Here is a 13,681-nt window from a genome sequence, read left to right as displayed (position 1 = left end):
TACGGCAGCCCTGGGACTGAGGGGTTCACGTTGGCACCGTGTGACCACCGTTTGCCCCCCAACCTTCTCCTCTGGGGGTGAGGAACCGAAGCTGCTGCCCAGCTCACCGTGGGAAGGGTCTGGATTCCGTTTCTCATCAACAGCTCAGTGGCTCCTACCTAAGACAGCTTAGTTTTTATAATGCTCTTTAGCTGATGTTTTCTTATAATTGGCAGTTGGGATATAATTTATAACATCTGAGAAACTGCAGATTTCATTCCTAGATCAAAGATTGATATATAATAAAATAAAAAAATGTTGAAACATGGCAAATACTTCACTGCGTTTTTACTGGCACGATATTCTGGTCCCGTTTGGTTTAACCCCTTCCCTTGTGAAACTGTTGGCACATGATAGAAAAGCCAAGCAGTTCACTACTGAGTTGTCTCTTTGGAGATTTGGTAAATGTAGCTAAAGGATTTGAGTATACGGCTACTGGCAACTGAGGCTCAAGAGCTAACGTATTATGGCACAACTGGCAATTGAGGCTCAAGAGCTAATATATTACAGCATAACTATATGCAGCTGCACAGGTTTATTTAAAGAACTAAGCCAAGCACCTTGTGGGCAGCGGGGACGCGAGGTGAGTGGCAGCACAAGCAGAAGGGCGCCGCTGTGATGGCAGATTAAATGCAACAACGATTGTATTCAGTGTCTTGCAATTAAAACACTATAGCACTAAACCACCACACTGTAACAGTGACACCAGGAACCATAACACTCCTCAAAATAAGGGTTGGCCCTGGGGGCTGTGCCCAGCTGTAAGGGCAGGGTCTCCCCGAAGCCCCTGTCCCCCCCCAGCCCAGGGCTTGCAGGGTCTCGCCCCATCCCCACTGCTTTGGGCAGCAAATGCTGCACCCCCAGCCACACCAGCCATGCTGCCGTGAGGCAGGATCATCTATGCTTCTGCTCCAGGTGTAGGCAAAAACCTGGTGGTGAGGGCTTCACCTTTGGGGGTTATAGAACTGAACCCTCTTATTTTCTAGATCATTTCTCCAGTACATCAAGAACGCTTCAACTCCCAGCCTGTCCCCACATACACTCACAGCCTTTTCACGCCTCACATTTCTCCAAAGGATATAACCTGAATTAAAAAGAGAAAGAGGGAAAAAAAAAATCCTAAGAAAATTGTGAGGGTGACAAACAACTTTGCTGTGCCCAGGACCTCCCCTGAGCAGCATTTCCTTCGAGCTGTGCTCGGCTCTCTCTGCAACGGCAGCGGGGAGAGGGTCAGAGACTGGCTGAGTCCTCCCCGTAGCCCTTCCCGAGCTGGACACCCACAGCCCACATGCCCCCACATCCTCCTGGGCGCTCAGGCTGCCGTGGTGGTTGGGGGATGCTCACCCAGGGGTCTCCTGCCACGGCATTGCTGCTGAGCTCATTGCACCCCTTGTACCTGGGCTGGAAGACCGGAGCCCCCCCAAAGCTGTGCTCCAGCCTCAGCAAGTTGGGAGGAGAGGAGGCCCATGGGCTGGCCCTGCTGGAGCGGGGGGCTCATGGCAGAGCCTCCCCTGGAGCCCAGCTCCAGGGGTCTTGCAAAGCCCTGGCTTCCACTGGATTTGGCCTCAGGCGTTGCCCGGGAAGTCTATGCTTTCCATCTCTGCTCCATGGGACTTCCAGGCAAGCAGCAAACCCACCAGCTCACCGTGTTACTGCTACTGCCGGGTAGTGCCCAAACACTGCCTGCTGCCACCTCCCCACCTCCCCGGCGCAAGGTACCACGACGGCAGTTAAACCATACAGAACACCTATATCTGTCTTTCAAACGTACACCTTCCAGTGCTAAGGACATTACCTTTCCAGACTATAAAACTCACATCCATTCATCCACTGAAGGCACCAAAGCTGCTGCAGGAAGCAAACCAACACAATTTTTACAGAACGTTCTCAAGTGTTTTCAAAAACTAGCTGGCGATTACCTCTCTACCCCACGTGGTCATCGCCGAGTGCTATTTGTCTTCATTGGTTTCTACTGATTTTAAGAACCAAATCACCTGTTTCTCTTTTAATTAATTTACTGCCAATCTACATTTTTAACAACTCAGTAGGATCACGTTCTGCTTTGCATTAACAAACCTAAATATAAAAACAAATGTGTGGTCAGTCAGTAATAAAAAGGGCTGGATGTGTGTGTATTAATTGGGAGAACACCAACAAATTAAGGCAGGTAAACTAAGTGAGTACAGTACTATTTCTATGGAAATTTGTGCAAACCTCCTGATGACTTAAGCTGCCAACAATCTCACCAATGTCGATGGTTGTGTCTGCACCATCCCCTAAAAGCAGTTCTCTGAAAAACAAATTCACTCGCACGCACGCTCGCCTGCAAGCACAGCCTTAGGGACAAGCAGAAAACATCTTGCAGATCTGCCGGAATCCTTTGGGCTCCAGCGCTCGCGGCAGAGGAGCACGTCCCTCGCAGGGCCCACGCAGCCCCGCAGTGGGTGGACTGGAGGCAGAGCCCACCTGCTGATGGTGGCTGCAGCGAGGGCTCGTGCTGGGTGCGGAGGCTGGGGATCTCACCCAACATGCAGAGGTCTGGCTCTGCTTCAGACCCTTTGGCAGGTGATGTACTTGGGTAACTCCACCAGGTCCTCTTCAAAGACCTCTGATTCGCACTAGCTTCTCCATGTGGTGCATCAGGAACACAACGTGTTCTTGATTCCCTCAGAGCAGCCTTGTCCATCAGTGGCATGAGGCTTATTCCCTGATCTTGGCGTTTCCCCATGGCAGCGCTGGCACATAACTATTGCAGAGCACCGTGGCTGCGTTGCTGCTGCATCACACCGAGGTGGTCAGGTCCTGCTCTGGGTGCACAGGACCCCAGCACCGGGGCAGAAAACCCCAGGGGAAACAAGCAGGAGCCTGGTACCACAGCCACCCAACCCACATCCCCGATGGGGCCCGACACCAACACGTGCTCAGGAGGATGTCCCAGATTCAAGAAGTCTATGAAATGATGGGGGGTGAGGAGAAGCAGCACAGACCTCCTCTTTCCATAACAGTGAAATAAGGAAGCCTTCATCCATTTTTCCATGCCTGGATTTATTACGAAATCAGATATTTATGGGCCATCATAACAGTTTCTACAGTAATAAAGTTTAATACTTTAAATTACTCGGGAAGATTCCACACTTAATTTAGTATCCCTATTATTCCTTAAGATGAGTTTTCTTACACCCCACAATAAAAACGTTAAAGTGTTTCTGTTTTCTGCTGTGCTGCAATGTACAGCTTCATGCGCTGCAGACTTCGTTCTCACACGAACACTCTATGTGTGCATCAACAGTGTCCTGCATATCCTCTGACTTCTGGTCGAACTTCGTCTGTTTGTCCACCAGGCTGGTCGCTGAATCTGAGAGGGAACAAGAAAACACAGATAAACAGCCTACTCAGAAGTAGTTTTGCAAGGTACAGCATTTACCACGCACCAGTCATTAGTTACAGCAGGCTTGGCTTCTCCTCACTGGCTTACATATTTATATTTGTCTAAGTCACGCGGAGAGGTTCCAGGACACCCACTTAATTCATAAGCCAGTTCTACATTGAAAACTACTACTTCCACATAGAATTTTATTAGTAATGCATGTAGGAAAGGATATTGTGGTCTGAAAGGAAAAACAAATTTGGAAGACAGACATGAACCTATCATCTATATAATCTATATCTATTTTATCTAATCTCTTAAAACCTACAATATACCCATAAAAAAGACAGCCTCCTATATCGCTGTGTGCAGGAATCCCATCCACACCTGCCCTTCTATTGCCTAAATCAGCTCAGTGAAATAGGATCACGCCCAAAGGCAGTGATATATAAAACTAGACAAGGTGAGGATCCCTGTTTCGGGGTGCTGCACGTCATCAGAGGTGGCCGAGTCCTCACAGGCTGCAACACACGGGTTTGCAGCTGAGTCACAGCGTTGACCGTGCTCTTGTCCTGCCCTTACCCTGCTGGTTCATAGCACCACGAAGAGGAGCTCAGTTTTAAATGACGGTATCATGAAAAAGATAGTAAAGTCACAACAGAAAACCACCTCTCTCGCTAAAGATAGGTTTACGTATTAATGAAAACAGGGAAAGGTCTTCAGCCAATACCTCGGTAAGTCCATCCCTACCTGTGGATGTGTTAGATTATTCATACATTTCCAGTGGAATAACTGAGTCAAGGCACAATCTATTTAGACATTTGTGCTGCTCCTATTCAGTAGGCTTTCTGTAGACTTACCAGCTGGGAGACAGTGGAAACCAATAGTGACTGGAGTAGTCTTGGTGGGGGAGCATCCTTTCGTACAGCGCAGCACGGGCTCTGTAGAATAGCACTTGGACTCTACGCCCGCGAGCTGAACGGTCTTCTCAAGCTTCACAAACGAGCGCCGCAGTTTGCAGACTGCAACACAAGCATTGGTGATAGCTCATGTGCAAAATCTTCAGATCTCCCCAGACTGACCCATCAGCCAACATTGCCAATTTGCAAAACAAATTTCCTCTATGGAAACTACATTTTGATCAGAAGCAAAGCAGCATCCCTGACTGATAAACTTCTCAAATCAGCTAATTAGATATGGAGCTATGGAAAGTTAATTTCAAATGCAACTGGTTTGTTTCTAGATTAACATGTAGAAACATAGTCTGATATACTTTCTAATAAACATTTTGCAAAGTAAACTGGCTCACAGAATAGCCGCCAACACACATCCAAAAGCTTTGAATATTCAGCAGTGGAAAAAAAAGGGGGGCTTTCTGAACAAATAAGAATAATCACTAAGGAATCACACTATTACCGCTGCCATTCAGACTCAAAATTGCTGCAGAGAGAGACCAGAAGTCATTGCTGCCAGTCAGCAATATTGATCTTGCTTTGGATTCCCAGTACAGGCAGCTACAAGTGTGTGAGAAGCTAAATGGACCACAATTTACCCCTGACTAAAGGCTTTATTCTCTAAAATTCCAGCCATTTTCACCATATGCAAAATGCAAACACGTGTCACTACCAACCATGTGAAAATCATCGTGTACATGCACGTGGACGCCATATCCATCTAAAGCAAGTTTGACGCCCAGTATTCTTTACAAAGACATAGCAGAGTAACAGTTGATGTAGAGCTAAACACGTGGAAGCCATCTCCAGGCACCGAGGAAGACCTTCCCACCGGGACAAGTCTTCTTTACGAAGGCAACGTGCCTCTACTCCTTGCAGCACTGTCGTATGCTCTTGCATCATAACCTCAGCTGAGAGCACCAAGCACACCATAAGATCCTAATCTACCGAAGCTCTTCAAATACAGCTTTTTTTTTTTTTTTTTAATTTCAACCATGTAATTAAGCCCCTGGACCTGCTCATACCCTTGAATGCTTTGTTTGACAGGTTGCACTGGTTCAAAACTCAGGCGATCAGCCAAGGTAAAATAACTGCTAATGCCCATCTGATTTTCTGATGGATCAAACACTGGCTGGAAAATGCTGTTGTGTTTAAATCAAAGCATTCCATGGGAATTTATCCTCATGCATTTTTTTTTTTCTGATCTTTTTCTAAAACACTTCAAAACTGAAACAAATATTTTGTTTCACCTTTGTTATTTAACTTCATTGGACTTGTGTTTTTTGGCTTGTTTTTTTTTATCTTGTAGTTTCTTATTCCTTTCTAAACTGACAAATACTTTTAATGCTTAATATAACTTAATAATGAACCCTTTCAAAATGCTTTTTTTTCCAAATGTTTACAGATTTAAAATTTTCTAAATAAATTCTACATGTTCAACACAATGGCAGTAATATTATACTAAATTTATCAGAGCTTGCATACCTCCTGTGCAAGGCTTTTCTTCCAAAATCCAAGAATGCCCAAAACTCACTGCATCTTTAGCTACATATCCATTGGGCATCCGATATTCCTGTTCACATTCTGCATCATATTTTCCACATAATCCACACATCTTCCCTGCCATCCATAAAGCAACTTGAATCTTCAAGGAAAAAAAAAAAAAAAATCAAAACTATTTAAAAGTAAAAAAAATTAACGTGTATGGAGCAGATTTTTGCTGTGGAAGTCCCTTTCAGGATAAGTTAATGCACAAGCATTTAAAATCTGTTTGCTAAGAATTCAAAAGGGTCTGAGAGTCAGATGCCAAACTCCCATGGTGCGGCAGCATCTTTAACTGTTTCAGCCTTAATGTGCTCGACTGGCACAGTAGGCTTGAAAGTCATTCATAGTCTAGACTGATATGCTGAAGTTTTTGTCTGACCGATGTTTTCATAGTATAAGCAATAGATACAGTACGGTTTACCGATTTCTAACATTCCCATTTCACATTATTTTTAGTGCAGCCTTTAAAGCATTCATTCATCTTAAAAGAATGGCTCCATTTTTGCTGATTCAAAGAATTATGCATCTGTAAGAAGAGCGGACAGGAGCTGAAAATTCATTTTTCTTGCAAATGCACTGCTGGCTCAGTGTGGGTACACTCACAGGCCCGCTTCCCAGCACAGGCCTGCACTCCAACAACAAGGTATTTTTGCTGGTGAAAGATCCGTACTTCTCCCGCTCAGAAATAAAGAGCGGGACTGAGCAACCCTATAGTATCATCCTCCCTTTGGGGTTCTTGGGGCTCTGCACACATTTGGCTTTGCCGCTGTATACTCTTGCACTTATGCATACAGATTTAAGGGAATCCTACGGAAATTTCTCAACACCCAAGCTTATGAAGGGGAAGAACGGTACCCTGAATGTGTATCCGTCAAAGTACAATTTATCAATGCCGTAGGCTGGGGCAACAAGTACAAGCCCTTGCTTTTCACTGTGGATCCTCAGAGAAGCACCTAGAACAAAAAAAAAAAAAAAAAAAAAAAAAAAAACAAAGTGAAACCTAAAACCAAACCAGACCCAACCTGGCTTCTTTAAGAAAGAAGAAAGCAACTGCTCTGTTTCTAAAATGGTATTTTCCTTTAAATTCCTCAGCTGTTCTAGTCAAGAAATATACAGTAAAAGAACGTAGAAAGGTGTATGTATAGAAAATAGGTGTTTGTAAAAAGTTGGAAAACAATTTTAATGATCACAGATTTATTCATTTCTCTCCGAGTTATTTTTCTTTGGGTAATTAACATATTGATATTTATTTCTAGAAATGATTACAGAGCTGTCTGTAATATCTGTATAGTCGTGCAGCTATACAAGGCCCTGACTACCCTATAATGGCCTAAGGAAATACAAAGATGACCGTGACTGTCGCTGGAGCCGTTTCTAGCACAGTTATCACTTCCCAAGAACGTAACAACTAGGACAGAGCTCAGCACTGGCAGATGCAGCCAGGTTTGTGTACTAGAGCTCGACAGTCAGGAAACACCTGCACCGTGCGCAGCCCCTGGCTGCATCGCACAGCGTGAAACAAGGGCCACCTGTGTCCTTTCACAGGAGAAAAAACCAACTTTTCCTGCTTTGGGAGAAGTAAGCAGGCTACTTACCAGTTCTCCATAGTTATTCCTAGCAGATTTCAAAACGCTAGCCAAATTTATGCCTACAAGTCAAACTAGGAAAAGCACTGATATACCAGCGCGGTGAATTTTAGAAAAGCTCTACTTCAAAATGTTTTAATCAAGCAAGATTTTATAGTGTAACCAAAACGCTTCTCAAATTTGGAACTCCAGCGGGAGCTGCAGTAGCGTATGAAAAGGAGGGATCCTCATGTTAGTTACATCTTGCTTGGTTTGGCTACGTCAAGAGCTGCACACTCTAATCGGTTTTTCTAAATGTTCCTGTGCAAGGGGGTACAATACACGTTCTGAAATACTAATGTTACAACCAAAGGTAGAAATACTTATTGAATACAAACGGGTGGAATCTCTTCGATAGATTTTTTGTTTGCCTTTCTTTCTCCTAAAACATAAGTGAAAATGAAACAACAGATGCTGCATCACTTACCAGCAGATACGTATGAAACGTTCTTGGGGCTTTCAAACCCATCTACCAGCAGTTTCACCTCTCCGTTCTCAGGATGCATATCAATTTCGCTGTAAAGGAGACGAGCGTTCATACCCTGTTTGTACCACGTTCATATGCGTACGGTGACAAAGGCGTTTTCCTGCTCACTAAACGTCACCAGTCACAGCATAAGCTCGTTTCAACGACTTAAATTACATCGGGGTATTCTTGTTGCCGTAGATGCGGGATAACATCATTGGCATCACATTCAATATGCATGGCAAGTAAAGAAGGGAAACGCTGAAACCCCATGGGCTGCTAAGCATCGCAGCAAAGCTCAGATCTAAGCTCCCCTCACGTTAAACACGGATGATGTCGTCCCTCAGGCCCCCCACCTCTGGCAGGAGTTACTTACTGCCTGCCAAGCTTGACGTTGATTGCTTTCAGGTCCATAGCTTCCTTGGCGTTCCTCATCATCACCAGGAACTTAAGGTCAGAGCTGCAATCCTGAGCCAAGACGTGGTAGCAGTTTGCCGGCATCGTGTAGTTAAACTGAACTTCATTAAAGGTTGTGATCTTGTTGTGGGAAACCGAGCAGCGAGCTGGTTAAATAAGATGTCAGTGAGTATTTGCTTTTCCATAAAAGAAAGTAATTAAATGGCAGATTTTATTTTTAGTGCTATATTATTTTAAGGGTTTGGGGCGCGTTTGGTTTATTCTTTTTCCTCTATGTGATATTATTGTATGGATCACAGGGACGTTTGGCTACTAAGCACTCATAAATTCTGAAAAAAACATGGAAAATTTACTCCCCCGTCTAATAAAAAATAATTCCCAGAAAGTTTAAATGGTACCTATTCAAATAATGGGTATCTTGATTCCTGAAATGCTGATGATTTCTGTACTATGTGCACAATATTCTCTCCCATTTGAACCATCCTGGCATTATTACAGCACATTTCCTAATTAGCTGGAGACAAATAACCCCAGAAAAGTTCACAGAAGGTGCTCAAGTAACTGGGGAGACTGAGGATGTCCTGCTTCAGAACCAGATTAGACCCTGACCTTTCAAGTTCTCGAGCACTGCAGAGGGGGCTTCAGCAAAGACATTCCAGATGGGAGGCTGCAGCTCTGAAGCTGGTATCCTCGGACCTACGGGGAGTGACAGGGGAAGCCTCATGGCTTTTTCATAGAGGATCACCTGCAAAGGAATTCAAAAGCACATTCAAAACACACTTTTGCCAGCTGTTCGCAGCAAACAGCTGAGATCAGCTTTCTCTCCTATTTGGAAATTAATTTCAAATCCTTCTACTTCGGTTGACAAAGAATTTCCGTGAACATGTTTCACCTGACTCACTGCCTGTGAGCTTTTTGCTTCTGCTTACAGTCTTCTCTCATGGTGTGGGTCATCATTCAGTCATTATTTGGGAGAGAATGAATTATTCCCCTTCAAAGGTGGTTAGGTGAACATGTATGGAGCTACTACAGATGGAAACGTATGTCATTACGAGTACCCACGGCACTCTCTTTTTCCATGAACAAAATCACTCTGAATATTCTTGGATCTAATTAAAATAACTTCTCAACCTTTTTATATCATTTGCACGCAAACTGATGCTTACTTAATTTTTCTTTCTCAGAATTGACCACCGTAACTACAATCCAACAGTTTCAACATCTCTACTAGGAAAAAAATAGGAGAGTGATAATAATATTTCATAATTACATCAGGAAGCTTGATAACAATGTCACATGTCCTTGGAGAAGTTAGAGCCACGATCACCCTGGCTTGTTGAGAAGGATTCTTATCCGTTTTTTCAGAGAACCCCAGCATAAATGCAGCCCCGGGGACAAACCTGTAAAACCTTCAAAAATTCAAATCAGAAAGATCTGGTGAAATAGAGAAGCAAAAAGCAGCACAGATCCCAATCAAGCCTTCTCACATCTGCGTGCAAGCAGCATACAGAGTCTGCAGGGTCACTGGTTAGGACCCCGTGACCACCTCTGCTTTACTGATCAAGTGTTCAGTGAAATGAAGGATCTGGTCCTCAGTTTTCAGTAATTATGTCCAGTATAAAGGTTTACTGTACAGTACATTAGGATGGCTGTGATCTCTCACTCAGCTTTTATAAATAACAAAATAAAACAATATCCGGTACTTTAACCACTAGAACCTCATGGGTGGATGCTGATTTTTCCCAGCTGACCGATACCATGAAGAAGTGTCACTAAAGACTAAAACCTCACCATTCTGCTATGGATCTGACACTTGAAGGAACTTTAGGCCACTCCAGTTTCACTTGTGCAGCGGGGTGGGCAGCGAACCGCCCGGTTACCAGCTCGGTTGAAATCTTGTAGTCCTGGCAATTCCGGCCCCATTTCAGGTAAGCCTATAATGGAGAGAGAAATGGCCCATTTTTAAATGCGTGGGACATGGTGTTCTTGTGATGCGTACAGCTTTATACAACTGGCTTTGAGCCTTACCGCTGCTTTGTGGGCATTGAGGACTGAAGCATCAGCACAGAACTTCCACTTGCTTGAATCTGTGAGGTTTGACACAAATACCTGCACCCGGGGCCTGATGGAGTCAATATCAGCATATACCACGAGCTGGAGGCCTCCTATCTTCTTATCGTTATGAATGCCATGAAGAAAAACAGCTAATACTGGTGTTTTAACATCTCCCAAAAACTTAGGCTAAGAAGAAGAGGGAGAAAGGATGCAAAGAATATCATTACAAAAGAGTTACCATGGAACATTTTAGATGCACGATCTAGATGGATAAATGAAAAATAAGCAACTGAACTGCAAATATATACCAGCATATGTACCACACACATATGCACGCCTATAAACTCTAATGCATATATCTTTAATGCGCATGTGCCTCTGCATGCACAGACAGAATTTATCACTGTGTTTTATACGAGGCAAAATTTGTGCCATTTTCTGAGCTACACCTGATACCATGAAAATATTCCTATCATTAGGATACAGTATCATAGAATCATAGAATACCAGGTTGGAAGGGACCTCAAGGATCACCTGGTCCAACCTTTCTTGGCAAAATCACAGTCTAGACAGGATGGCCCAGCATCCTGTCCAGCTGAATCTTAAAAGTGTCCAATGTTGGGGAATCCACTGCTTCCCTGGGGAGATTATTCCAATGGCTGATTGTTATCATTGTGAAAAATTTTCCTCTTGTGTCCAGTCGGAATCTCCCCAGGAGTAATTGTACCCATTACCCCTCATCTTCTCCAGTAATGACTGTATGATTTGGGCTTCATTGTTGATATCCATATATTTGCCTGTGAATGAAAGTGGTTCGGGTTGACTAACAACATCAGCTGGCAGTTGCACTCATCACTCATTCTCACAACAAGTACATCCCCCAGCTGGGGATGTCCTCCTGTTTATCTGTCTGGTTGGTCTGTTGGCTTTCACCTCACACTTCAGCTGTGAGCTCTGTGGGGCAGGCAGGTGTTGTGTTTGCACAGCACCCGAGCACAAAATGTAATCCAGGATGCCGTCTTCAACATCAAGAAGCTCCCCCCTTGACAGCAGGGCCTTAAGTGTGCTATGACCTGCAATTCCTTCACTCCATCATTAGACTTCACTTCATCACTTGCCCCAGAGGGCAAGCCTGCACGCATCAGACTGGGTGCTGGTGAGGAGCCAAGGTGCTACATGCCACCTCTGGAGCGTGCCTTCTGCTGAGGCTCCTCAGCCTCAGCCTCCACCACCAACGCCCTTGCACTGGCACTGCAAGACCTTAACTTTCCTCCTGGTTGCCGAGGTCACAGGTTGGAAGGGATCAGTCTCCGCAGGCATCTGTTGGGTGAGATTGCCATGAGGAAAGAGTCGTGGTGCAAGTAAGAAGGATCCTCACCTCTCTGCAGAGGAAGGGGTGTGTGTGTGTGTGTGTGTGTGTGTGTGTGTGTGAACTGGGGTGTGTGTGTCTCACTCTTGATTGACACTTGAGACTTAAGAGGTGGTATTTTTCTCTTCCCATTATCCTAGCTGTACAATTACTGCCAGTGCACGGCCACTCTGCCATTCTTCCAAGCTGTCAAAAGCCCCTAAAAATGATGCAACTAACCCGGGAAGCAGCTCGAGATGAGGCTTGACTGGATTTGGTAGAGGAATACGTGCTGCTAGGTTGGTCAGCTGGGAGCGTCTTTTTTGGGAACTGCAAGAAGAAAATACATCATGCTCAGGAGGGTAACTTAAAAGGATGTTTGAAGAAATCGCATTAGGCAATGCTGCAGAATACTCTCTGTGATGGCACTTGGTGTTAGGAAACTTACGTTCCAACACTGAGCAGCTCAATGTCTTGCAATAAAATACACTTTGTCCTGCTTAGTACATGTGATACATCTCTGAAATATCTTGTTTACCCAAATATATCTGACCCCTCACAAGAGGCAAAGAAGGAACATGTCTAGATGAGAATTCTCTGTGTGAAAAAACAATGGATCAGAGCAAATCAAATTGAACCAGCCCCTTGATTTAATATGAAAGACCAACACTGATTCATTTTACTTCTGGAAGGGCCTGATCAACTGGAGGACACAATGAATGGACCAACTGAATGGAAAGGATCAACCGAATGGACACATACAGCTGATTTTTTTTACTTTTTGTGGAACACTAATAACAAGTGCACTGCTCCTGGCTGGATCATGCCCTAGTAAGAATCTTCTGCTGAACTAAAGTACCATAAAATAAGGTACCCTCCCACATTTGTCAACGTAGCTATCCTGGTGTGTATCAACAGTAATTCCAACCCCAGAAGCCAGGTGATCAAAGCCAGTCAAATGACCCAGGGTCTTGCTGGTAGGATCTTTGTTCCCTCAAAGTGTGCATCCCCAGTCCCTTGTATTGCTTTGGTGGAGCTTTGCATCTACTTGGCAGAGCCGCAAATGGCATCATGAGCGCAACACAAAGGAGAACATAGCTCTTTGTATTTATGCATCTCAGAAGAACCACCATGGTTGATTTGGTGTTCTAAATGCTATCAGTACTGTAATTTTCCTCAACAAATACAACAAGTTGCCTTTAAGGTTTCCATTTGACTCATGACAAATTCCGTACTTAATTTACTGAGGAAAGAAAAACTCACCTCTTGTCTATGCGCTGACCTAAAGCGATACCGATAAATCTCATCATCTCCCTTTGAAAATGATAAAAACAAGAAGATGAAAAGCCTCAGAAGAAAAGAAATGCTGCAATTACATTGAAATCTGAGCACTGGTAATTAAGTAAGGATTTCACTAATTATCATTCCTACATCGTTCTGTATGCTTAGTCACAAACACATAATGCAAGGCTTGTAGTTTGTATAAAACATTAATGTTCCTACCACAAAATTAAGGCACAAACATGCAAAGTATATTGACAGAGAGTAGTAAATTGGCAAAAAATACTTCCCTGTCTATAAGCTTGCACAAACTTGTGGAAACTTTTGAGATGCTTTGAAGAAAACATCTGAGCCAATGATTGCAGGTGTGCTTGCAGAATAAATTTTGCAACTTTATGTTGCTAAAATTTACTGTGTCAACTCATAATTTCCTGATTTATGATGCAAAGCCAGCTGCCATCAGGAATGTGATTCATGAACATTAGCAGCATTGGTCAATTTACGACAAAGTTACCCATATTTCGGAGTATCTGCTGCTGCTACTGCTGCTGCTACTGCTGCTGCTACCTCCGCTTCTTCTGTGCC

General features: G+C 44.0%; 1 protein-coding gene across 1 annotated transcript in view; it reads right to left on the bottom strand.

The window, feature by feature from the left end:
* Positions 1-3,275: 3,275 nt before the first annotated feature.
* LOC104122899 (vitellogenin-2-like) overlaps positions 3,276-13,681 on the bottom strand; it is a 25,279-nt gene continuing 14,873 nt past the window's right edge. Inside the window, exons 25-37 of the mRNA XM_009635087.2 lie at positions 13,611-13,663; positions 13,079-13,129; positions 12,056-12,145; positions 10,441-10,653; positions 10,204-10,346; positions 9,683-9,821; positions 9,022-9,157; positions 8,372-8,558; positions 7,957-8,045; positions 6,760-6,857; positions 5,845-6,004; positions 4,267-4,428; positions 3,276-3,394 (exon numbers count right to left, since the gene is read on the bottom strand). Of these exons, the coding sequence (XP_009633382.2) occupies positions 3,276-3,394; positions 4,267-4,428; positions 5,845-6,004; positions 6,760-6,857; positions 7,957-8,045; positions 8,372-8,558; positions 9,022-9,157; positions 9,683-9,821; positions 10,204-10,346; positions 10,441-10,653; positions 12,056-12,145; positions 13,079-13,129; positions 13,611-13,663 (1,640 nt within the window). The remainder of the gene's footprint in view (positions 3,395-4,266; positions 4,429-5,844; positions 6,005-6,759; positions 6,858-7,956; positions 8,046-8,371; positions 8,559-9,021; positions 9,158-9,682; positions 9,822-10,203; positions 10,347-10,440; positions 10,654-12,055; positions 12,146-13,078; positions 13,130-13,610; positions 13,664-13,681) is intronic.

This window comes from Egretta garzetta, unplaced genomic scaffold (assembly GCF_000687185.1).
Source record: "Egretta garzetta isolate BGI_Z169 unplaced genomic scaffold, ASM68718v1 scaffold43, whole genome shotgun sequence".
Lineage (NCBI taxonomy): Eukaryota > Metazoa > Chordata > Aves > Pelecaniformes > Ardeidae > Egretta > Egretta garzetta.
The sequence above is the reverse complement of the archived record's forward strand: the minus strand, read 5'-3'. Positions and strand labels throughout refer to the sequence as shown.